Source organism: Sebastes umbrosus, chromosome 1 (assembly GCF_015220745.1).
Source record: "Sebastes umbrosus isolate fSebUmb1 chromosome 1, fSebUmb1.pri, whole genome shotgun sequence".
Lineage (NCBI taxonomy): Eukaryota > Metazoa > Chordata > Actinopteri > Perciformes > Sebastidae > Sebastes > Sebastes umbrosus.
Window position 1 is genome coordinate 889,603 of NC_051269.1, and position 26,458 is coordinate 916,060.

At 43.6% G+C, this 26,458-nt stretch overlaps 2 protein-coding genes across 3 annotated transcripts in view; one reads left to right on the forward strand and one right to left on the reverse strand.

The window, feature by feature from the left end:
• The window catches only part of rbpjl (recombination signal binding protein for immunoglobulin kappa J region-like), a 34,208-nt gene extending 19,019 nt beyond the window's left edge, over positions 1-15,189 (reverse strand). The window contains exons 1-2 of the mRNA XM_037795978.1: positions 15,153-15,189; positions 5,349-5,481 (exon numbers count right to left, since the gene is read on the reverse strand). Of these exons, the coding sequence (XP_037651906.1) occupies positions 5,349-5,481; positions 15,153-15,189 (170 nt within the window). The remainder of the gene's footprint in view (positions 1-5,348; positions 5,482-15,152) is intronic.
• Positions 5,077-26,458, forward strand: part of matn4 (matrilin 4) — a 46,710-nt gene continuing 25,328 nt past the window's right edge. For both annotated transcript variants that reach the window (XM_037786346.1, XM_037786353.1), the window contains exon 1: positions 5,077-5,398. The gene's annotated coding sequence lies outside the window, so the exon portion shown is untranslated. The remainder of the gene's footprint in view (positions 5,399-26,458) is intronic.

Here is a 26,458-nt window from a genome sequence, read left to right on the forward strand (position 1 = left end):
TCCTCCTCTGGTCTACAGGTTGTTCTAGTGGAGGAGATTGAGGAACGTACTTTCACCTCCTGAAGAGAACTCCTCTGATCTACAGGTTGTTCTAGTGGAGGAGGAGGAACGTACTTTCACCTCCTAAAGAGAACTCCTCCTTTGGTCTACAGGTTGTTCTAGTGGAGGAGGAGGAACGTACTTTCACCTCCTGAAGAGAACTCCTCTGGTCTACAGGTTGTTCTAGTGGAGGAGGAGGAACGTACTTTCACCTCCTAAAGAGAACTCGTCCTCTGGTCTACAGGTTGTTCTAGTGGAGGAGGAGGAACATACTTTCACCTCCTTAAGAGAACTCCTCCTCTGGTCTACAGGTTGTTCTAGTGGAGGAGGAGGAACATACTTTCACCTCCTAAAGAAAACTCCTCCTCTGGTCTACAGGTTGTTCTAGAGGAGGAGGAGGAGGAACGTACTTTCACCTCCTATAGAGAATTCCTCCTCTGATCTACAGGTTGTTCTAGTGGAGGAGGAGGAATGTACTTTCACCTCCTAAAGAGAACTCCTCCTCTGGTCTACAGGTTGCTCTAGTGGAGGAGGAGGAACGTACTTTCACCTCCTAAAGAGAATTCCTCCTCTGCACTACAGGTTGTTCTAGTGGAGGAGGAGGAACATACTTTCACCTCCTGAAGAGAACTCCTCCTCTGGCCTACAGGTTGTTCTAGTGGAGAAGGAGGAACGTACTTTCACCTCCTAAAGAGAACTCCTCCTCTCGTCTACAGGTTTTTCTAGTGGGGGAGGAGGAGGAACGTACTTTCACCTCCTAAAGAGAACTCCTCCTGTCGTCTACAGGTTTTTCTAGTGGGGGAGGAGGAGGAACGTACTTTCACCCCCTGAAGAGAACTCCTCTGGTCTACAGGTTGTTCTAGTGGAGGAGGAGGAGCGTACTTTCACCTCCTAAAGAGAACTCCTCCTCTGGTCCACAGGTTGTTCTAGTGGAGGAGAAGGAGGAACGTACTTTCACCTCCTAAAGAGAATTCCTCCTCTGGTCTACAGGTTGTTCTAGTGGAGGAGGAGGAACATACTTTCACCTCCTAAAGAGAACTCCTCCTCTGGTCTACAGGTTGTTCTAGTGGAGGAGAAGGAGGAACATACTTTCACCTCCTAAAGAGAACTCCTCCTCTGGTCTACAGGTTGTTCTAGTGGAGGAGGAGGAACATACTTTCACCTCCTAAAGAAAACTCCTCCTCTGGTCTACAGGTTGTTCTAGTGGAGGAGAAGGAGGAACGTGCTTTCACCTCCTAAAGAGAATTCCTCCTCTGGTCTACAGGTTGTTCTAGTGGAGGAGGAGGAGGAACGTTCTTTCACCTCCTAAAGAGAATTCCTCCTCTGGACTACAGGTTGTTCTAGTGGAGGAGGAGGAACATACTTTCACCTCCTGAAGAGAACTCCTCCTCTGGCCTACAGGTTGTTCTAGTGGAGGAGGAGGAGGAACGTACTTTCACCTCCTGAAGAGAACTCCTCCTCTCGTCTACAGGTTTTTCTAGTGGAGGAGGAGGAATGTACTTTCACCTCCTAAAGAGAACTCCTGCTCTGGTCTACAGATTGTTCTAGTGGAGGAGGAGGAGGAACGTACTTTCACCTCCTAAAGAGAATTCCTCCTCTGGTCTACAGGTTGTTCTAGTGGAGGAGAAGGAGGAACTTGCTTTCACCTCCTAAAGAGAATTCCTCCTCTGGTCTACAGGTTGTTCTAGTGGAGGAGGAGGAGGAACGTACCTTTCACCTCCTAAAGAGAATTCCTCCTCTGGACTACAGGTTGTTCTAGTGGAGGAGGAGGAACGTACTTTCACCTCCTGAAGAGAACTCCTCCTCTGGCCTACAGGTTGTTCTAGTGGAGGAGGAGGAGGAACGTTCTTTCACCTCCTGAAGAGAACTCCTCCTCTCGTCTACAGGTTTTTCTAGTGGGGGAGGAGGAGGAACGTTCTTTCACCTCCTGAAGAGAACTCCTCTTCTGGTCTACAGGTTGTTCTAGTGGAGGAGGAGGAATGTACTTTCACCTCCTAAAGAGAACTCCTGCTCTGGTCTACAGGTTGTTCTAGTGGAGGAGGAGGAGGAACGTACCTTTCACCTCCAAAAGAGAACTCCTCCTCTGGTCTACAGGTTGTTCTAGTGGAGGAGGAGGAACGTGCTTTCACCTCCTGAAGAGAACTCCTCCTCTGGCCTACAGGTTGTTCTAGTGGAGGAGGAGGAGGAACGTTCTTTCACCACCTGAACAGAACTCCTCCTCTGGTCTACAGGTTGTTCTAGTGGAGGAGGAGGAACGTTCTTTCACCACCTGAACAGAACTCCTCCTCTGGTCTACAGGTTGTTCTAGTGGAGGAGGAGGAACGTGCTTTCACCTCCTGAAGAGAACTCCTCCTCTGGCCTACAGGTTGTTCTAGTGGAGGAGGAGGAGGAACGTTCTTTCACCACCTGAACAGAACTCCTCCTCTGGTCTACAGGTTGTTCTAGTGGAGGAGGAGGAACGTTCTTTCACCACCTGAACAGAACTCCTCCTCTGGTCTACAGGTTGTTCTAGTGGAGGAGGAGGAACGTACTTTCACCTCCTAAAGAGAACTCCTCCTCTGGTCTACAGGTTGTTCTAGTGGAGGAGGAGGAACGTGCTTTCACCTCCTGAAGAGAACTCCTCCTCTGGCCTACAGGTTGTTCTAGTGGAGGAGGAGGAGGAACGTTCTTTCACCACCTGAACAGAACTCCTCCTCTGGTCTACAGGTTGTTCTAGTGGAGGAGGAGGAACGTTCTTTCACCACCTGAACAGAACTCCTCCTCTGGTCTACATGTTGTTCTAGTGGAGGAGGAGGAATGTACTTTCAACTCCTGAAGAGAAATCCTCCTCTGGTCTACAGGTTGTTCTAGTGGAGGAGGAGGAACGTACTTTCACCTCCTGAAGAGAACTCCTCCTCTGGTCTACATGTTGTTCTAGTGGAGGAGGAGGAATGTACTTTCACCTCCTGAAGAGAACTCCTCCTCTGGTCTACAGGTTGTTCTAGTGGAGGAGGAGGAATGTACTTTCACCTCCTGAAGAGAACTCCTCCTCTGGTCTACAGGTTGTTCTAGTGGAGGAGGAGGAGGAACGTTCTTTCACCTCCTGAAGAGAACTCTTCCTCTGGTCTACAGGTTGTTCTAGTGGAGGAAGAGGAACGTACTTTCACCTCCTAAAGAGAACTCCTGCTCTCTGACTGACTCTGACGGACTCTGACTGATGCCGATGCACCCTGACGGACTCTGACGGACTCTGACGGACTCCGACTGACTCTGACGGACTCTGACTGACCCTGATGGACCCTGACGGACTCTGACTGACTCTGACGGACTCCGACTGACCCTGATGGACTCTGACGGACGCTGACGGTCGTTGAAGGACTCTGACTGACCCTGACTAACCCTGACGGACTCTGACGAAGTCCGACTGACCTTGACGGACTCTGATGGACTCTGACAGTGTTGCCAGATGTTGCGAGAGAAACAAGCCAAGAAGTAGCAACTCCTCCCCCCCCAAAAAAAGCCCAAAAGAAGCGACCTTACCGACCTACCATAATATGAGAGAGAGAGGAGGCCCCTTGATCACTTCATATATATGTATGAATTTATTTTGGATTACACTTCATTTTTGCATCCATTTTTAGCTTGTAACTTTACATTTTTCTTGTCAATTAAACTTAAAGTCAGTCAGTGACGGACTGACTGAGTCGTGCACGACGGCCCCACCTCTCTCCACCTCTCTCCCTCCCTCCACCGCTCCACCTCTCTCCTCTCCCCCTCCCTCCACCTCTCTCCACCTCTCCCCCTGCCTCCACCTCTCCACCTCTCTCCTCCTCTCCACCCCTCCACCTCTCTTCACCTCCCTCCACCTCCCTCCACCCCTCCACCTCCCTCCACCTCTTCATCTCTCTCCTCCTCCCTCCACCTCTCTCCACCTCCCTCCACCTCTCTCCAACTCCCTCCACCTCTCTCCACCTACCTCCACCCCTCCAACTCTCTCCACCTACTTCCACCTCTCCACCTCCCTCCACCTATCCACCTCTCTCCACCTCCCTCCACCTCTCTTCGCCTACCTCCACCTCCCTCCACCCCTCCACCTCTCTCCACCTACTTCCACCTCTCCACCTCTCTCCACCTCCCTCCACCCCTCTCCACCTCCCTCCACCTCCCTCCACCTCCTTCCACCTCTCTCCACCCCTCCACCTTCCTCCACCTCTCCACCCCTCTCCACCTCTCCACCCCTCCACCTCTCTTCACCTCCCTCCACCTCTCCACCCCTCCACCTCTCTCCGCCTCCCTCCACCTCTCCACCTCCCTCCACCTCTCTTCGCCTACCTCCACCTCCCTCCACCCCTCCACCTCTCTCCACCTATTTCCACCTCTCCACCTCTCTCCACCTCTCTTCGCCTACCTCCACCTCCCTCCACCCCTCCACCTCTCTCCACCTACTTCCACCTCTCCACCTCCCTCCACCCCTCTCCACCTCCCTCCACCTCCCTCCACCTACCTCCACCTCCTTCCACCTCTCTCCACCCCTCCACCTTCCTCCACCTCTCCACCCCTCTCCACCTCTCCACCCCTCCACCTCTCTTCACCTCCCTCCACCTCTCCACCCCTCCACCTCTCTCCGCCTCCCTCCACCTCTCCACCTCCCTCCACCTCTCTTCGCCTACCTCCACCTCCCTCCACCCCTCCACCTCTCTCCACCTATTTCCACCTCTCCACCTCTCTCCACCTCCCTCCACCCCTCTCCACCTCCCTCCACCTACCTCCACCTCCTTCCACCTCTCTCCACCCCTCCACCTTCCTCCACCTCTCCACCCCTCTCCACCTCTCCACCCCTCCACCTCTCTTCACCTCCCTCCACCTCTCTCCGCCTCCCTCCACCTCTCCACCTCCCTCCACCCCTCCACCTCTCTTCACCTCCCTCCACCCCTCCACCTCTCTCCACCTCCGTCCACCTCTCCACCTCCCCACCTCCCTCCACCCCTCCACCTCTCTTCACCTCCCTCCACCCCTCCACCTCTCCATACTGCCATGAGCTCGGTGTGTCCCTCCCCGTGGTTCTGGTCTGTAGTGAGGTGGGTGGGGTTTCTGCCGGGTGGGGTCTCTGCCTCCACTGCTACTTGTCCTCCTCCGGTTGACTCGTCCAGCAGCTCATTCCACCGGTGAACCGAGCAGAGCGCGCTCCCGCCGTCCTCAACGCATCCTCCCGGCACGGAGACTATCAGGTCCTGGATAAACTACATCAGACCTAGACCCCCCAACCCCCCTCTCTCTGTCTTAACCCGGGACATATTGAGCAGCAGCTGGCCCTGGGTCGCCTGTCTTACCTGTCCCATCCGGTCCTCGGAGCGTCGTGTCCGGCCAGCAGCGTGCCCAGGTGAGTCAGCGGGCTGACCGTGTCTGGGGTCAGAGGAGCCGGGTACAGTAGAGAGGAGAACCCGGTCTGGCTCCTGGAGCTCTCTGGAGGGTGTAAAGATGAGAGGAGACAAACTGTTAGAGGGTTTCATTATGAAATGATTAATGCTCCAATTAAACGTCCTGATAATGAAGAGCGAAGAGAAGCAGACGGACATGATGTCTGCAGGATAATAATATTATTATTAGTGATAATATAATTATTATGAATAGTGCTGTGACTGTTTGACATGATGCCTGCAGGGTAATAATACTATTATTAGTGATAATATAATTATTATTATTATTAGTGCTGTGACTGTTTGACATGATGCCTGCAGGGTAATAAAATCATTATTAGTGATAATATAATTCATATTATTACTGACTGTTAGACATGATGCCTGCAGTGTAATAATACTATTATTAGTGATAATATAATTATTATTATGAATAGTGCTGTGACTGTTGGACATGATGCCTGCAGGGTAATAAAATCATTATTAGTGATAATATAATTATAATTATTAGTGCTGTGACTGTTTGACATGATGCCTGCAGGGTAATAATACTATTATTAGTGATAATATAATTATTATTATTATTAGTGCTGTGACTGTTTGACATGATGCCTGCAGGGTAATAAAATCATTATTAGTGATAATATAATTCATATTATTACTGACTGTTAGACATGATGCCTGCAGTGTAATAATACTATTATTAGTGATAATATAATTATTATTATGAATAGTGCTGTGACTGTTGGACATGATGCCTGCAGGGTAATAAAATCATTATTAGTGATAATATAATTATAATTATTAGTGCTGTGACTGTTTGACATGATGCCTGCAGGGTAATAATACTATTATTAGTGATAATATAATTATTATTATTATTAGTGCTGTGACTGTTTGACATGATGCCTGCAGGGTAATAAAATCATTATTAGTGATAATATAATTCATATTATTACTGACTGTTAGACATGATGCCTGCAGTGTAATAATACTATTATTAGTGATAATATAATTATTAGTATTAGTGCTGTGACTGTTTGATGCCACAGAGAGAATCAACCAGCTGCTGTTTTCATTAACAGATTTTCATCATCTCTTGTTCGGCTTCTAAATATGATGATTAGCTGCTTTTAATCGTCTTAAATGATGATAAACTGAATATCTTAAGATGTATAACTGATATCAGCGCCCGTCACCTTATTATTTATTTTATTATTATTCATTCAACATTAGTTATGTCCTCTGAGAAACTGATCAGCATGTTCACTGTTCTGACATTTTATAGACAAAATAATGAAGTCTTTATTCAGGAGATCAGAAGCTGCTTCTGACTCCTACAGACCTTCAACATTAACCTGTTAACCTGTGGTCAGAGACTCCAGTCTGCTGCTGATAATTAATGAGGTTAAAAACACATTTGGGTTGTTGTGAAGAGATTTATCTTTGTTTCTCTGATCGCTATAAAGTTAGAAAGAAAACCGTATCTTAACATTTCTGTAGTGTGTTTAAAATGAAGAGATTTAATGAAGGAAGAAAAGAGATTTAGTACTCGAATTATAATAATCTGAAGAACAAGAGGTGCCGTTGAGTGAGGGAGTGAGTGATGCTCTGGGTTCACACTGGCTGCCTGGAGCTGATGCTCTGTGCAGGCATTATATATACGGGTAGACAGTTATATAGACAGGTGGACTGATGGGACTGATGGGACTGATAGGTCAATTTCTGAGCTGGATAACGGTGTGAATTCAAACAAAACTACTTCGTTATGTTTAGTAAAAGCTTGGTTTGTATTAAAATAAGTATGCTAATTGAAGTAACGTACGTAAGTTAAGTGTTAATAAATCAACGTTGACTTGAGCAGCGGTTTCCTGGTCAAAGTGTTAGTTTGACCTGTTTGTCCATGCCATCCTCCTCCCTACCAGGACTTCATATTGCTGCAGCCTGAAGCAAAAAATGTGAAGTGATAACACACAAAATTACTTAAGAAATTGGCGTATTATTCATATGCTGGATGGAAACACAATGATTCATTTACCAAGTTTCCATGGTAACAATCAGTGACACCAAACGCAAACAGAGGAAACCGGCTTTAAGGGCTTTAAAACTGGTAATAAATCTCAGTGCAGAAACGTGTCGTAATTTGTAAATAATAGTAATAATCCACAATTAAAACTCATATTCATTCATGGAGCTCTCCAAGTCACTCTATGTTCTAGAACACTGTCCGGCACATTTTTCAGAATAAAAACCTTGTGTTAACAAATGAAGGAATTCTGTCCACAGAAAAAACGCTTGGTGCTTTTATTTTGAAATGAAAGCAGGAAGTGTTGATTTAAAAATAAGTTTTTACTTTTTTTTTTTATCTTTGTAACATATTTTTGATATTCTAGACCTCGAAACTGTATTAATCTGGCTGGTATGATGTCAATATACAGTCAATAGATCACCTTCACTGTCTGTGACATATTCTACAGATGTCTAGACATGGAAACTGTAGTAATGTAGCTGATATGATGTTAATATACAGTCTATAGAGCACTTTCACTGTCTGTTGTTGCTGGGAGATGTGCACGGCACGCGTCAAAAATAGGCGAGACCTCTATTCTCTAGAAGAGACGGAGCTGAGATGCGCGTGAGACGCGCGTGAGACGCGCGTGAGACGCATGTCCAGTGTGGCTGCTCTAACCTGTTAACACGGACGCCAAAATAAAAAACAACAGGTAACGCAGCCGCCACGCGCTCCTGACGTTCCTAGTGTGTCCGGGCAGTACGTTTTTTCACTAGCTGCTGAATGAGAGGCACAAAAGTCAGAGAATCCCAATTCCAGATAGTTGTAATGAGATACAGACTCAGTGTCAGAGCCCTGAACAGTGGTGACAGGTGACAGGAGGGAGATTCACTGGCTCACATTCTGCATTGGAGTTTTGTTTTGTCGGCATTTAAAACAAGTTTTAAGTCACACAGGGTGTTTTGTATTCCTCTTAGTTACCGTAACGTTACCGTCAGCTCACTCACGGTAAATGCAAACGTCGGCTGCTGACTGGTTAGCGAGCGTTAACTGTAACGTTAACCATTAACCGTTAATCATCAAACAGTCTAATGTTAACTAACTGCTAACATTAGTTTACCTCGTTGACTTGGGAATCATTTTTCTGTTGCCGCTGCGGCTGCTGGAGGTCATAGGTTGGCAGTATATGCTGTTTGTTCAGGGGTGTAACGATTCATCTACTACATCGATGTCTCTATTTATATTCCTACGATCCAACTACATCCATAGGTACTCGGCAAGTTGTCTTTCACAGGGGACGTATATCGATCTCCAATCCATTTGCAAGGTAAATAAGAATTTACACCTTGTAGTTAAGGACGACAAACGTTATATGGACGTATTTTTTAGCACTTTTAATAGTGAAGAAATGTTAAACGTTACTCCGGTTCACTCTCCCCGTGTATGACGTCATCGACATGCGCCAGCAGCGCCGATCTCAGAAAGACGACCACAAGGCAAAGCAGGCTGATGGCGAGGAAGAGTCGGACCAGAGAGAGATTTTCAGACCGTGGTTGAGGTCCAGCGTGTGGAATCATTTTGGCTTTTAGAAAAAGGGAGATGTCCTCGATAAATCACTCGCTGTCTGCAGAATATGTAAAGGTCAGATAAAATACAACGGCAACACGACCAGTCCGTCCACGCTCCCACTGCTACTCCTACACCATGAACTTTATTTAGTGTTAAATAATTTATTATTGATCTACCGTTTATACTGAAAATGAGGACAGAAGCAGCAGGTTAAACCACTGTTCATTTAACTGTAATAGAAGTTGGTTTATTCTATTTTTTGTAAAATATTTCCGCTCTGTGTGTGTGTGCGTGTACTTGTTTTCATGACAAATGAGGACAATTCTATGATAACACACCTTCAATATCAGGACGCCCGGAAAAATGAAGAAATTTTTCATTTTTCTGAGCTCACCACAGTGTTCTAAAGCCTCCGTAGCATTAAAACCAGGTCTGACCAAAATGTAGCCTTAGAAAATCTCAACAGATGGATATATTCGTAGAAGCATAATACTTTGATTCCCAAGTGTCTAGGACCTTGGGAACAGCACGTCCCCATTTGTCACGTTTTTTTCAAAAGTCCTGATATTGTCTATAAGCACGTATGTGTGTGTGTGAGTTTATGTTGTCAAGCAGGTTTAGTAATAACCGTGCGCTACACACAACGTGCATCATTTCCATCACAGTTCATTCTAATATAACAGGTATTTCTCTTTCAATTCTCGTCCCAGAATTATTTTTATTCTCCCCGGTCCTACGTTTTTCGGCCCCAGGGCGACGGGACGTCCATCAGCTCGAGCGCTGACTGCAACAGAATTTCTATGTTAAATACTTTAAATTTTACTTTTAATTCTCGGGAAAGAAAACAGAGTAATTGGCACCTCTGAGCTGCATCAGACCAGCATCAACTAATATCCATCAATTTTCATCCATTCATGTATTTATCTCTTGCCCCTCAGAGAGTCTGTGCACGCCACTGCCCAGACGTTACTACATGCACGCCCCCCGTCCCTTAAAACGCTCCCTCAGAAACAGAATTTTTTATTTTCCTAGGACGTCTGAAATTTGCTAGAGTATTTCTCCGTCTCTCTCTCTCTGAGGAGGACGAGGCGCCAGCAGCCCTCCTCATCGTCACACTAGGAAACAACATCTGGTGCAGCTGTATTGTTGTCTGGGTGGAAACAGTAGAGTCATAGTGCTGAGACATGCCACGCAGAGCCGGAGACGTTGAGATAACGAAGAGGAAAAAAAGGTGTGAAAATTTGTCATAAATCTGGAGAAAAAAAACAGGAAAACTGGAGGGTTGGTCAGAGTGGCAGTTCATGAATCAAGAGATACATGCAGCTGGATGCAGCGGATGGATATAGACGTCTATCTTAATAGTCCTATACATCTGAATAGAGTCAGCCATCAGCCTCTTCTGGTCAGTGAGACAGGAAGTCAGTGGGTGAGACAGGAAGTCAGTGGGTGAGACAAGCAGGCAGCTGGAGAGTAAAACGGTCAGGCAGTGAGTAAAACTGCTAACAGTAGCAGAGTCAACATCTGGCTCCAATCTACAGTAGCAGAGTCAACATCTGGCTCCAATCTACAGCTGCTAACAAGAAGAGCTGTGTGTTCGTCTCAGGGAGGCTGCAGCTGTCTCACTGTCTCCTGTCCTTCTCAATGTCTCCTGTCTGTCAATCACTCTGAACCAGACACAGGACCGGTCTCACTGTCTCCTGTCTGTCTCACTGTCTCTTGTCTGTCAATCACTCTGAACCAGATACTGGACCGGTCTAACTGTTTCCTGTCTGTCTTCTTGTCTGTCTGTCTGAACCACAGAGCTGCTGTGTTGTCATCATCTCTCCTTCACCTGCTGCTTTAATCTGAAAAGTTTCCTCGTCAATCACTCTGATTGATGATGTCACACGTGGTCACAGGAAGTGTTTGTCCTCCCTCTGTCTGTCCTACCTGTCTGTCCTCCCTCTGTCTGTCCTCCTTCTGTCTGTCCGACCTCTTAAAACAAATCTATGTGAGCTGATTCATTGATTTATTTCAATACTTTTTAGAGATCTGAAGGATAAAATGATGACTGAGAAAAAAAAAGATTAGAGGAAAATCTGAATATAAAAACTTTATTTTGTGAAGCATCAATATCTTTGTTCCTTTTAACCGTTTCACAACCCGCCTGTGTATCGGCAACAATCTGGCAATACGATACGAATCATGACGTCACATTGACGTGACATTTGCATTTATCACAGTTCCCATAACATCCAACATCACAGCACTACTCTGAGAGGACACATCTCTCTGGAAATTATATAAAGTATTGACTGAGTCAATCTTTGCATTTAAACTATTAATTAAAAATCAATGCAGTATCATAGGGGTGTAACGATACGTTTTTACAACGATACGATTTCCATGGTTCCGATACGATTCAATGACGATTTCTGGCTCATCTAGAGCGATACGATACGATTCAATGATTTTAAATCGATACAGTAACTTTCTTTGCCAAAACTTCAGTCAGTGTGACTGTGAAATAAATATGTGATACTGGACAGAGCAGGTCAGGATTCCTCAAAGTTTTTCTCGTAAGGGGATCAGGGATAAATTAATTATGGATATAAACAAGTAAACATAACGATTAATGACAAATACATACAACTTTTATTAGAATATAATAAAAAGTGCAACTGCATGACCTGCTGCTTCAGTTCTCAAGATACAAGTCAGTGCAATATTTAACAAAAAATATAATAAACCAACTTCTATTGAAGTTAAATGAACAGTGATTTAACCTGCTGCTTCTGTCCTCATTTTCAATATAAACGGTAGATCAATAATACAGAGATCAACCGCTGATAGTGATCAAACAGCTGATAGTGATCAACGAGCTGATAGTGATCAAACAGCTGACAGTGATCAAACAGCTGATAGTGATCAAACAGCTGATAGTGATCAAACAGCTAATAGTGATCAACCATATGATAGTTCCTGGCCACAGTGCGCTTGGTGGATCCTGTTGGGTCTCTAAACTATGGTGTACGGTCATAGACCTGCTCTATATATAAAGCGTCTTGAGATAACTTCTGTTGTGATTTGACGCTATACAAAAATAAATTGATTTGATTTGATTTGATCAAACAGCTGATAGTGATCAAACAGCTGATAGTGATCAAACAGGTGATAGTGATCGAACAGCTGATAGTGATCAAACAGCTGATAGTGATCAAGCAGCTGATAGTGATCAAACAGCTGATAGTGATCAGACAGCTGATAGTGATCAAACAGCTGATAGTGATCAAACAGCTGATAGCGATCAAACAGCTGATAGCGATCAAACAGCTGATAGCGATCAGACAGCTGATAGCGATCAGACAGCTGATAGCGATCAAACAGCTGATAGCGATCAGACAGCTGATAGCGATCAGACAGCTGATAGCGATCAAACAGCTGATAGCGATCAGACAGCTGATAGGGATCAAACAGCTGATAGCGATCAGACAGCTGATAGCGATCAGACAGCTGATAACGATCAAACAGCTGATAGCGATCAGACAGCTGATAGCGATCAAACAGCTGATAGCGATCAGACAGCTGATAGCGATCAGACAGCTGACAGCGATCAGACAGCTGATAGTGATCAAACAGCTTGGGACGGAATCATTCCTCTACAAACGCTGTTTAAATAATCTGCTGATAGTAATCCAGTAGTCCACCTACAGGGTTCATTTGGGCATTTTTCATATATGAAAACATTTTAAAACTCTGTTAGACTGACGTTAGTTGAATTTCTGTTTTGCTTTCTACTTTACTCCCGTGAAACCGCTGTCCGTGTCCCTCCACGCCGTTACCGGGTGAGAGAGCGAGGAATCCATTGCGCCGTTTGGCCGCATGCACGCCATGGATGCGTGCTCGCGCTGCGAGGGCGGAGCTGGCAGGCTGACGCATGACTGGAGAGTGAACCGGAGTAACGTTTAACATTTCTTTACTAATAAAAGTGCTAAAAAAACACTTTCATATAACGTTTAAATACAAGGTGCAAATCCTTAGTATCCATACAATCCATTTTTGCATTTCAGATCAATTTCATATCGATATACGTGTCCCGTGAAGGACAACTTAGGAGAAGCTGTTGAGCTACAGAGACGCTCTGAGTTTGTCTTCAACACTGAAACCTCCTCTGTTAGTCGTCGCGTCTCTGACAAACTGAGGCACAGAAACTCTCCAACAGGATGTCAACGACGGGGTCAAATATCTGTCACCTGTCAGTTTCTCAACCTCAGGGTCGCGACCCCGGAAGGAGGTCAGGGGTCACGGCTGGGTGATTGATTGATTGTGAAAAGAGTAAATAAGATGTTTTAAAATCACTGAAGCATCATTTGGTTTCTAGTTGTGGTGGTTGGGGAGCAGTTCATTCTTCTCTACAGTTTGTTAAAGTCAAATAAAGTTCCTCCTGTGGAGAGGAAGAGGAAGAAGAGCTTTGAGTCGACTGACAGGACAGATCTTCTCCATGTTAGTGGTTCAGATTACATCCTAGCATTCAGGGGTGGGACGGCGCTGTACACGTGGACACCAGGAGACTGAAAAGACTTCATTTGACACGAATCAAATCGATACAATGTTGTGACTATTTCATGAACTGCTGCGAGATTGTGTTGATATCTTAGAGCAACATCTACAGTCTCTAATGAGGCTTTCTGGGTAAATCATGTCTCTTTCAGAGGAGCTGAGCTCCACGTAGCTCCACGTAGCTCCACGTGTTCACAACCTGGTTCCTCCTCTTTCTCCACACTGAAATGCTCCTCTGACTTTTCATCTAGCGCCATCATCACATCAGACTGCCAGGCCGACATTGTAGATAAGAATTTGTTCTTAATTGACTTGCCTGGTTAAATAAAGGTTAAAGGCCGTGTAAAGGAAATTCAGAGATTTGTTTCTAAACACATTACAAATGTTGGAAAATAATGAGTGAAAACATGAAAAGTCTGTGAACATTGTAGTACTGGATTGTGGAGTTAGACTGTTAAACTGGTTTGTGTTCAGGATTTTTTAGGCAGGGCTGAAACCATGGCTCCATGACGCAGTGGAGTCATCCTTAACATAACCCCCCCCGTCTTCAGCGACCTGCTTTTGGAAATCCAAAATAGAAACCCATGAAATTACCAAGGGTTATTTCGGCTAGCTCAGTCGGTAGAGCAAGAAATTATAATCCGAAGATTATGGGATCAAGCCCCACGTTGGGCATTTGCATTTTTATCACTGTTTTTGTATTTTTATAATTGAAATCCATCCCATGGGCGGGGGTCGGGGGGGCACTGTAAAGAGCCACCCTCGCCCCAAGCCTTTCCAGCACCGGGGAGAGGTCCCGCGAGGGGCAGACTGCGCGACGGGGGCCGTTACCGTCTTCCCACCGTCCTCACACCGTCCTCACACCGTCCACGGGCTGAGCCAGTGGATGTATTAAAAAAACTGGATACAGCGTTGGAGGCGCGGCCCTGTTCATTCCTATGAGAGTTGTTCATTGGCACATGAAGCCTAAATGGCTCGACTTTCGTCTGAAAAATACCCGGATTTTGCAGCGTCCGAGATGATTGGCGGAGTAGTGTCTGCTCGGTCACTTGACTTGGTCCCGGGGTCCCAACGTCACGCCCTCGTCACGGCTTGCGCTCCAGCCTCGGCCTGGGTCTCACTCACATGAACGGAGGAAGGGAAATAACTCTGGATTCGGCTATTAGTGCGTTTTACAACTTTAAAAACGTAATTTTTTAAATAAAGACTATTAGAGTGTTCATACTGGGGATTTGATTCACCTAAAAATAAATGATCCGCTGAGTTACAGACGTCTCTTTCCCAATATAAGTCTGTGGGAAAAGTCTTTTTTTCCGGCCCAATGGCATCACTTGACGGACACGGACGTTGCAGTACTGCCGTTTGGCCACTACGAAAGTCCGGATCGATGACCCAGAATGCAGATTTATTTTGGCTTTACACGGACTTTAAATAAATATATAAAAACAAAAACAGGAATTTGTCCATCAGTGAAACTAACACCACTCCCATCAGCCTCAGACGCTCTCTGCTTCATTTGTCTGAACTGTTGGTTGTTGCTTGACGTCACATAATAACTGTAACGATATCAATAAGATGAAGAGTCATCTCGTACTCACCCTTCCTGCCGTCGTCTCCGACGTCCAGCTCATCCATGGCGGGCTCTGTTGGCGTTCCTCCGATTCATTGCCACTCTGCTGTTATTAAGAGAACGGCAGCATCAACTGAGAAGGACCTCTGGCAGACAAGTCAGACATTTGGACTCAGATGGACAAACATCTGTCAGATATCAGACAATGAGCTCAGTGTCCATCAGCAGCTCTAACAGCCGCTCGACGGTCTGTTGAAATGTTGATCTCTGTGTAACTAAACTAACTGGAGACGACGCGTCAAGGTTTAAATGAAAACATGAAACCTTTATTAATATCCAATGTGACAATAACAAACAATCACTGACACATAACAAGTTCTTCTTACTGGTTTCTGAGTGGCAGCTGACCTGAGATCAGCCTGTTGTCCTGCAGCCTCTCGGTTCAGATCCTCTTCTAGTGTCTATCAGTCCAGATGTTCCAGATGCTGCAGTGATGCTCAGTTATCTCACAGCAGGAAACGTTGGCTCTGTTAAAACCTGTCAGACGTCCTTCAGTCAGTCAGTGGAGCAGCCAGTGAAACCAGTGAAACCAGTGTGTTTCCAGTACAGTCTACAGTAAGAGAGGAAAACGTGTGTCTGTGAGTGAGTGTGTGTTCATGTTTGCCCTCCATCCCGGCTCTCTTATCTGACCACTGGTGTGTGTGTGTGTGTATAAGGAGATAATCACCTGTTGCTTTCTCACACACACCTTTCCTCGGAGAGTCCTGCTGCTGTTTCAGGTTGTTATTCTGCTTGTTGACCGCTAATCTTTTCTATATAATGTTATTTCTACTGAAATCTTTGCAGATAGTACACATGCATAAATACCAGTTGTATAAAACTCACAACTCCCACAAAGACATTCTTTTCTTATTACCAGTGGTTCTGGATTCTTAGTGAGCTGTAATAATGCTGGAACTGAAGTCTGCTGTACGTTTAATACAACAGACTGTAGATATGAGGTCACTCTGACCTGGTCACTACTTAATGAATATATAGTAGTTGTGTTTCTTTAAAGCCCCGACATTTAAGTAAGTAAAGCTTTATCTAAATATATATAGCACCTTTTAAAACACACCGTTACACAGTGCTGCACACACCCATAAAACATCGAACAATGACAGACGGACCAGACTGACACAGACAAACACATACAGTATGTGGATGAGGCCTGTAAAAGGCTTGTCTATTGAGATTGATCTGATGGATTGATCTGATAGATTGATCTGATAGATTGATCTGATAGATTGATCTCATAGATTGATCTGATAGATTGATCTGATAGATCGATCTCATAGATTGATCTGATAGATTGGTGGTGAGGGGGGATTCCAGAGACAGAAAAGGCCCGATCACCTTTTGTTTTACAGTTGGAGCGGGAGATGGATAGAAGGCTGAGATTTGTGGATCGGAGCGGTCGACAGGTAGAATAAGGAACTAGGAGATCAGACATGTAACTGGGGGCGAGGTCATGCAGTGCCTTATACAACGATCAGCCATCACATTCAGACCACTGACAGGTGAAGTGAATAACATTAATTATCTGGTTACCATGGCACCTGGCAGTGGGGGGGATATATTAGACAGCAAGTGAACATTTTGAACTTTGTGTTGGAAGCAGAACAAAAGCGCCAGCGTAAGGATGTGAGGGACTTTGACAACAAAGGCCAGATAGTGCTGACTAGACGACTGGGTCAGAGCATCTCCAGAACTGCAGCTCTTGTGGGATGTTCCCGGTCTGCAGTGGTCAGGACTTACCAAAAGTGGAAGGAGAACCGGTGAACCGGCGACAGGGTCAGACCCGAGGCTCATTGATGCACGTGGGGAGTGAAGGCTGGCCCGTGTTGTCTGATCCAATAGAAGAGCTACTGGAGCTCAAACTGCTGAAAAAGTGAATGCTGATTCTGATAGAAAGGTGTTAGAACACACAGTGAGGAGCAGTTTGTTGTGTATGGGGACCGGTCAGGGTGCCTGTGCTGAACCGTGTCCACCGCCAAAAGCGCCTACAATGGGCACGTGAGCATCAGAACTGGACCACCGAGCAATGGAAGAAGGTGGCCCGGTCTGATGAATCACGTTTTCTTTTACATCATGTGGATGGCGGTGAGTTGGAGGTGTTGACTCGACCTCCAGATTCTCCAGATCTCAATCCGATGGAGAATCTGTGGGATGTGCTGGACAAACAAGTCCGATCCACGGAGGCCCCACCTCGCAACTTATACAGGACTTAAAGGATCTGCTACTGACGGCTTGGTGCCAGATACCACAGCAGACCTTCAGAGGTTTAGTGGAGTCCTTGCCCCCACGGGTCAGGAGGAGGACCTGCTCAATATTAGAGAGGCGGTCATAATGTTACGGCTGATCAGTGAATGTGAGTAACAAGATCTGATAGTTGGTTCTGAATTTTCCAGGAAGCCGGCGGGATGTCAGAACAGACGGCTAGTTCTGGTTAATAACCTGCAGCTGCATTCTGAACCACCTGTAGGTGATTTGAAGCAGTTGGACTGAGGCAGGTGTAGAGGGACAGCAATATACAGTAGATGGAAGAATATCAATTAATAGTTCAAGATCTGTGGAAGACAGGATGCATCTGAATTTTGTGATGTTTCTTAGCTGGATAAAACAGGACTTGTCCTCTAGTGTCTCTGTTATACAGGCTGACGTGTCCTTTACGTACGTCCTCTAGTGTCTCTGTTATACAGGCTGACGTGTCCTTTACGTACGTCCTATAGTGTCTCTGTTATACAGGCTGATGTGTCCTCTACGAACATCCTCTAGTGTCTCTGTTATACAGGCTGATGTGTCCTCTACGTACATGTACGTCCTCTAGTATCTCTGTATAGAGGCTGACGTGTCCTCTACGTACGTCCTCTGGTGTCTCTGTTATACAGGCTGACGTGTCCTTTACGTACGTCCTCTAGTGTCTCTGTTATACAGGCTGATGTGTCATCTACGTACATGTACGTCCTCTAGTGTCTCTGTTATACAGGCTGACGTGTCCTTTACGTACGTCCTCTGGTGTCTCTGTTATACAGGCTGACGTGTCCTTTACGTACGTCCTCTAGTGTCTCTGTTATACAGGCTGATGTGTCATCTACGTACATGTACGTCCTCTAGTGTCTCTGTATAGAGACAGGCGGAGGCTGTTAAACACATTACAACCTGATGAAAACAAACAGCAGGACTCGTCCTGTGTTTCCTATCAGACGGCAGAAAAACAAGCAGAAGCTCACCTGAAAGCTGAAACGCTGCAGTCGGAGTTATTTACTGACCGATAGAGGAACTACTGCACATTTAGATATTCTGTGGAACACATTTGTTTTGTTTGAGATGACGTGAGACGCCAGAGGATCAGTGTGAAGTCACATCAGTCAAACTAAACGGAGCAGCGCTGGAAAGACGCTGGACGGTTTAGAAGAGGATCGATCCAGACGTATGATGATTGACATGTGTTACTCAGGACCACATCCAACTTCACATTTAGTTTCATTCTCATTTGTTTAACCGCATATTCAACTATGCAAACACGTATGCACACATGTCCTAGTTACTTGTGATTTATTACAAATTAATCACACATTTGTTGATCAGTTCTAAAAGTTCCTTAAAGAGAGATTTGTCTTAGTATTTAATCCTCTTATCAACATGGGAGTGGACAAATATGCTGCTTTATGCAAATGTATGTATATATTCATTATTGTAAATCAATTAACAACACAAAACAATGACAGATATTGTCCAGAAACCCTCACAGGTACTGCATTTAGCATAAAACAATATGCTCAAATCATAACATGGCAAACTGCAGCCCAACAGGCAACAACAGCTGTCAGTGTGTCAGTGTGCTGACTTGACTATGACTTGCCCCAAACTGCATGTGATGATCATAAAGTGGGTATGTCTGTAAAGAGGAGACTCGTGGGTACCCATAGAACCCATTTACATTCACTGATCTGGAGGTCAGAGGTCAAGGGACCCCTTTGGAAATGGACATGACAGTTTTAGACGGAGCTCCAGAGGCCACGCTACTTTCAAATGATGCTAGCTTTCCAACAACGTCAACCCTATCTTTAACTTTGGAGAGTTATTTAACCTCCTTCATGACCACCTAGTCTGACATGGTTGGTACCGATGGATTCATCAGCTTTTATAGTTTACTATGATACCAGTATCTTCACTATAGCTTTAAAACTTTAAAGCCGCTACAACCTGAAAATCACAAGATATGTTAACGCGTTAAATAAGTTAGTGGCGTTAAAACAAATTTGAATTAACGCGTTATTATCGCGTTAATTTTGACAGCCCTACTAATAATATGTCATCTATTATAATTATACATTTTTCTGTCATTTTAGAGACAAAATGATGTATCAGTTAATTGGGAGAATAATCAAAAATAATCCATAGCTGCAGTTCTGTTCTCCTCCAACAAAAACCACATGAAATGTTCCATCTCACCTCATGCAGTTTATGTCAAGTCAGTTTTATTTCTACAGCCCAAATCAAAAAATTTGCCCCAGGAGGGTTTTACAATCTGTCCAGTTTACGCCTCCCTCTGACCTTTGACCCCTTGCTTCAGATAAGGAAAAACTCCCCAAACAAACAAACCAACCCCTTTCAGAGGAAGAGCAGCAGAGGATGACCCCTCTCCCTGGACGGACAGACCATAATGAGTTCTGCAGAAGCCACAGAGACTGAAGCTGGGTCAGTTGGGTGAGACGGGTTAACTCAGTGGACACCAGGAAGTCTGCAGAATGTATTAACATGTTCTGCTTCAGTAGGGGGCAGCAGCAACAGGAAGTCCAGGACTCACATGAACTCGTTCAGCGTCACATGATGCTGCTTCTTTATTAAACCTTCTTCCCTCATCTTCCTCTCTTTCTTTTCTTCTGACATAAAGACGCTTTGTTTTGTTCAGTTAACACAAGTGTTGAATTATTCTCAGTCTTTAAAATGTCCTGCATCCGGACCCAGAATTTCATTTCATCTTCCACAAAGTAACTGAGTAGGGCTGTCAGAGTTAACGCAATAATAACGCGTTAACGCAAATTCATTTTAACGTCACTAATTTATTTAACGAATTAACACATCTTGTGATTTTTAGGTTGTAGCGGCTCAGTTTTAAAGCTAGAGTGAAGATACTGGTATCATAGTAAACTATAGAACCTGATGAATCCATCGGTACCAACCATGTCAGACTAGCTTGTCACGAAGGGGGTTAAATAACGCTCCAAACTTACGCTAAATGTTGTCGAGGAAAAATTTTCATTTTCCAAAGGGGTCCCTTGACCTCTGACCTCCAGATCAGTGAATGTAAATGGGTTCTATGGGTACCCACGAGTCTCCCCTTTACAGACATGCCCACTTTATGATAATCACATGCAGTTTGGGGCAAGTCATAGTCAAGTCAGCACACTGACACACTGACAGCTGTTGTTGCCTGTTGGGCTGCAGTTTGCCATGTTATGATTGGAGCATATTGTTTTATGCTAAATGCAGTACCTGTGAGGGTTTCTGGACAATATCTGTCATTGTTTTGTGTTGTTAATTGATTTACAATAATAAATATATACATACATTTGCATAAAGCAGCATATTTGTCCACTCCCATGTTGATAAGAAGATTAAATACTTGACAAATCTCCTTCAAGGTACATTTAGAACAGATAACATTGACAGCCCTTATTATTAGATATCAGTCTAAAACCCAAATACGTTCAATTTACTATCACATATGCAACAAATCTTCACGTTTGAGAAACTTAAATTTAGAGAACTTTTAGGCAATGATTATGAAAATAGTTGCAGATTAATTTTCTTTTAATTTTAATTTCGTTTTTAATTTTCCGATTGTTTAATTGACTTAATCGTTTCATCCCATCCCTCCAATTGGATGTCCTATATTGGTCCTGTTTACATAAATAAAGTTCTGGTTTCAGGTAAAATCACCTGTCCACTAGTGTGGACTCCAATATTCTATTCTAATCTAATCTAAACTAAACTAATCTAATCTATTCTAATCTAAACAAATCTAATCTAATCTAATCTAATCTAAACTAAACTAAACTAAACTAATCTAATCTAATCTAAACAAAGCTAATCTAATCTAATCTAATCTAAATTTATTTAATCTAATCTAATCTAAACTAAACTAAACTAATCTATTCTAATCTAAACAAATCTAATCTAATCTAATCTAATCTAAACTAAACTAATCTAATCTAAACTAATCTAAACTAATCTAATCTAATCTAAACAAATCTAATCTAATCTAATCTAAATTTATTTAATCTAATCTAATCTAAACTAAACTAAACTAAACTAATCTATTCTAATCTAAACAAATCTAATCTAATCTAATCTAATCTAAACTAAACTAAACTAAACTAAACTAAACTAATCTAATCTAATCTAAACAAATCTAATCTAATCTAATCTAATCAAAATGTATTTAATATAATCTAATCTAATCTAAACTAAACTAAACTAAACTAATCTAATCTAATCTAAACAAATCAAATCAAATCAAATCTAATCTAATCTAATCTAAATTTATTTAATCTAATCTAATCTAATCTAATCTAAACTAAACTAAACAAATCTAATCTAATCTAAATTTATTTAATCTAATCTAATCTAAACTAAACTAAACTAATCTAATCTAATCTAAACGAATCTAATCTAATCTAATCTAAATTTATTTAATCTAATCTAATCTAAACTAAACTAAACTAATTTAATCGAAACTAAACTAAACTAATCTAATCTAATCTAATTTAATCAAAACTAAACTAAACTAATCTGATCTAATTAATTTAATCGAAACTAAACTAAACTAAACTAAACTAATCTAATCTAATCTAAAATAAAATAATCTAAACTAAACTAAACTAAACTAAACTAATCTAATCTAATCTAATCTAATCTAATCTAATCTAAACTAAACTAAACTAAACTAAACTAATCTAATCTAATCTAATCTAATCTAATCTAATCTAAACTAAACTAAACTAAACTAAACTAAACTAAACTAATCTAATCTAATCTAATCTAATCTAATCTAATCTAATCTAATCTAGTCTAAACTCTCGTGTAGAGAAACAGAGACGTCCTGGTTAAATAAAGAGCAGATAGAAATAAAAACTCTATTTGAACTTCAGCCTCTATTTTACCCAGGGTTTAACCCCGTGTTTACAGGACTGAATATGCTGTTAAACAGATGAGATTTGGTCCTGATTAATTTGTGATTAATCACGGTTAACTATTTGAGTCGGTTGACAGCCCTACTCGTAATACTTTTTATTTAAGTAAATCTTGAATGTTGGATTTTTACTTTTAATCTACTTTCACTTAAAAAAAGATATGAGTCCTTTTCCCACCGCAGCCAGACGGTCCCACTGATTTATATGTTGTTAAATCCTCATCCCGTCTTCATGGTCGGAGCTGGAAACTTACAATAAAAGCTGCTTTTTATTCTACTGTGAACGTCTGCTGCCACAGAAATCAGACTGGAGGAAGTCCAGCGGGTTATTTTTACTGCCTGCTACTTGAAAAGACCTTTTAAGAAACAAACCACTGTTTCATTTGTCGCGGTAATCTCACGTTCACGCCAACGTCAACAACCGCCGCTGCTCTCTGACTCCTGTTTTAATAAGCAGCTCTATAGACGCCGTCTGCTGCTGGACGAGGCATCACGCTGCTCCACGACGCTGCCTCTTCCTTTGTGACTTTATAGTTAAAGGTTAACATTTTATTCCAGTAACTATAGCAGGTCATTCAGTTAATCATCCTGTAATGTCCCGCAGTAGTTCTCTGAATAAACTGTGATCCCGCAGGGTTAATGAGCTGAACGTGTTAATTGAAGGAAATAAGATCTCCGTCTATATTTAACAGCTGAGTGAGAAACACTCTGTTAACTGAGTCTACGTCCAGTCAGGGAGACCTTTAAACCATCTGAGCTCAATGATGCTCTTTGTAGGTAATTATAGAACATATGTTGGTCTGTGACCCACGGCGGAGGGGAGTGGGGGGGTGTAGGTGGTGCACATGCTCAGTAGCAGCAGGACGGTAGTAGATTATTGTTGGGTGAGCAGCCGGTGAGGGAGACAGGAAAGGGGTGATGGTGGTGATGGTGGTCGGCTACAGAGAGTCATACTGAGGAGTCTTTGTCCTAGACGCACGCACGCACGCTGCAGGGTTCTCCCTAGTGCTGATGGACATGATGTGTTTTAAGTCACTGATAGTTTGTGCAGTTTAACCCTCTGAGACTCGACTGACTTTACTGTCTTTCAGAGGTTGTAGCGGCTCAGTTTTGAAGCTACCCGCTGAGCAAAGACACGTCCAAAAGACATCAATTTAACGTCTCTGTCGACCGTCCAAAAGACGTCCCCTGAGGAGCCAAAATGAACGTTTTTTGCAACGTCTTTTTTAATCGTCTTATTAAAGTTCAACTATTAACATCAACCTGAGTTGCACGTCCGCAGACGTCCACAAAGGCCCCGAACCAGACGTTCAAATATTGAACCCAACTTGCACGTCCACCAGACGTACAAAAGTGGGTCTGGACTGACGGACGTTATACAGACATGATCTGAACGTCTTCCTGACGTCACATGTTTACTGGGTAGAGTGAAGATACTGGTATCATATGAAACTATAAAAACCTGATGGATCCATCGGTACCAACCATGAAATACTAGTTTGTCATGAAGGAGGTTAAATAACTCTTTTCAAAGGGCTCCCTTGACCTCTGTCCTCCAGATATGTGAATGTAAATGGGTTCTCTGGGTACCCACGAGTCTCCCCTTTACAGACATGCCCACTTTATGATAATCACATGCAGTATAAATGTGTTATTGTCTCTTATTCTAAAATGTGAATAGGTCTTGGTGTCTTAATGTGGTATTTTGGAGGGATTATTGATCATTTTGATCAATTCTCCAGTGGTAAAATATGGTTAAATTTAGCACCAAATCTCTGTAACAAATGGTATCAACTTATGAGACATAATAAAGCATGAGGATGATCATCATATACTTCTATCATAATGTTCTAAACCCCTTTACACAACAACTTGTCACACAGTGCTGAGCAGCATCTCAAATTAGTCTTCAGCTTTCAGATGATGTACACCACTTCTATGTGACATCTACTGTTGACCTGCTATCTCCCCCTAAAGACCGCCTGGACCCCCCTAAAGACCACCTGGACCCCCCTAAACACCCCCTGGACCCCGCTAAAGACCCCCTGGATCCCCTAAAGACCCCCTGGACCCCTTAAAGAACCCCTGGACCCCCTAAAGAAGACTAAAGCGGCTCTATTGTGGGTCTCAGAGGGTTAATGACAGTTCTGTATCCCAATATTAAGAACAGAAATGTGGTTCTCTGGCGATGTATAGTAAATATTTTATTGCTGGAGGTGATGAGAAAACCATGTAAACATGCACACAGTCCTCATGATACCGAAGGACATCCAACACGGTATAAAGCTGATACTTCAGGTGACTTTTAAACAGTTCAACAGATCCGTCTGATGTGACGGACGAACAGTCAGCTTTTGTTTTAGTGCGGTTGAAGTCAGAGCGGTTACATGAAGCCTTGAAGCAGATCCATGTGAACGGAGTGGGAGGACTCAACAATAGGTGTTATAAACTAAAGACTGTGGACGGTTCGTTCTGTCCAGGTCACTGTGGAAGACATTAGCGCTGCAGCAGCAGAAGCAGCAGCAGCAGCAGCAGGGATAATGTGCTCCAAACATGTGGCTGACCTGGCGTTCACTACAGAGACGCTCCTGAATACATGACGGATGAGAGAGAGAGAAAGAGAGAGAAAGAGAGAAAGACAACGAGACAAACAGAGACGTAAACAGAGAAAAGAGGCTTTGTGCTTGTCTGTTGACTCGTTACTCAGACCGGAGCTGCTGATGATGACCACAGGCTCTGGCTGAGGACCTGAGGAAGAGAGCTGGCGTTCACGGAGCCTGTCTTGAGTTGACGGCGTGCCCTGGAGGTAAACAGACTTCATTATCTGCTGCTGGAGCTGACAGACACACGGCCAGATGATGCTCATCCACAGCCTTCTATTAGCGGCAGCAGCAGCAGCAGCGGAGCAGCTTGTCCAGGTGTTTGCAGCCCAGAGTTTTACGACGGGGCGGGACAGGAATGTCCCTCCGAAACACGCCCGCCATCAACGTTATTATCACTTTACAAACACGACAGGCAGGAATCTACTGCAGCTTCTACAGTCATCACAGAGAGGAGAAACTCAGATGACGGCACAAAGGGAAACACATGGAACCAAACTGGAAGATGTTTCAGATGTTTCCAGATGTGTAAAATGTGAGATATCCCATCAGAGATATCCCATCAGAAATATTTAACATGAGCAAATTATTAAATTATATTATTGAACAAATGTTAAACATGTTGAATATTTACGATCAGATATCCTGTTGTGTCCTCGAGAAAAACCCGGGGACACCGATCGGTGGATGTAAAAAACACTCTTAACATACGTCACACCACAGGAACATCTGGAGAGATCATCTTTAGATCCATCAAACGATCAGGACTGCTGACCATCGTCAGGAGGAATCAGGACCAGAATCAGCTGGATTCCCGAGGACAGCCGATGACGCAGTCACGTGGGAAAGAACGATAGCCAATAGACAACCAAGCTGACTGAAGAAGGAAGGACAACCACCGCTGTCATGGCGGCCGTGGCTAACACATGAGCTAATGCTTAACGTGAAGCATAAAGTAGTAGTAATATGGAGCTCAGAGATGGAGGAGCAACTAGTTGATTAGTGTTTATTTAATGTGTCTCCATGACTTCATCCATCCATCCTTCCTCAGTTTTCAGTACAAAGTAAAAACTAACATTAAAAAACTGCATGTGATTATCATAAAGTGGGTATGTCTGTGAAGGGGAGACTCGTGGGTACCCATAGAACCCATTTACATTCACTGATCTGGAGGTCAGAGGTCAAGGGACCCATTTTAAAATGGACAGTTTTTCCTCGCCAAAATTTAGTGTAAGTTTGGAGCGTTATTTAACCTCCTTCATGACAAGCTAGTATGACATGGTTGGTACCGATGGATTCATCAGGTTCTATAGTTATATATGATGCCAGCATCTTCACTTTAGCTTTAAAACTGCTTCTGAAAGACAGTACAGTCGGTCGGGTCTCAGAGGGTTAAAAAGCTGTTAAAACAATGTTTTTATATGTTAATAAAACTTCACTGTTGACCCTGAATTCTGGATCTGTCTGTTCTTGTGACTCACCACCAAATAATCA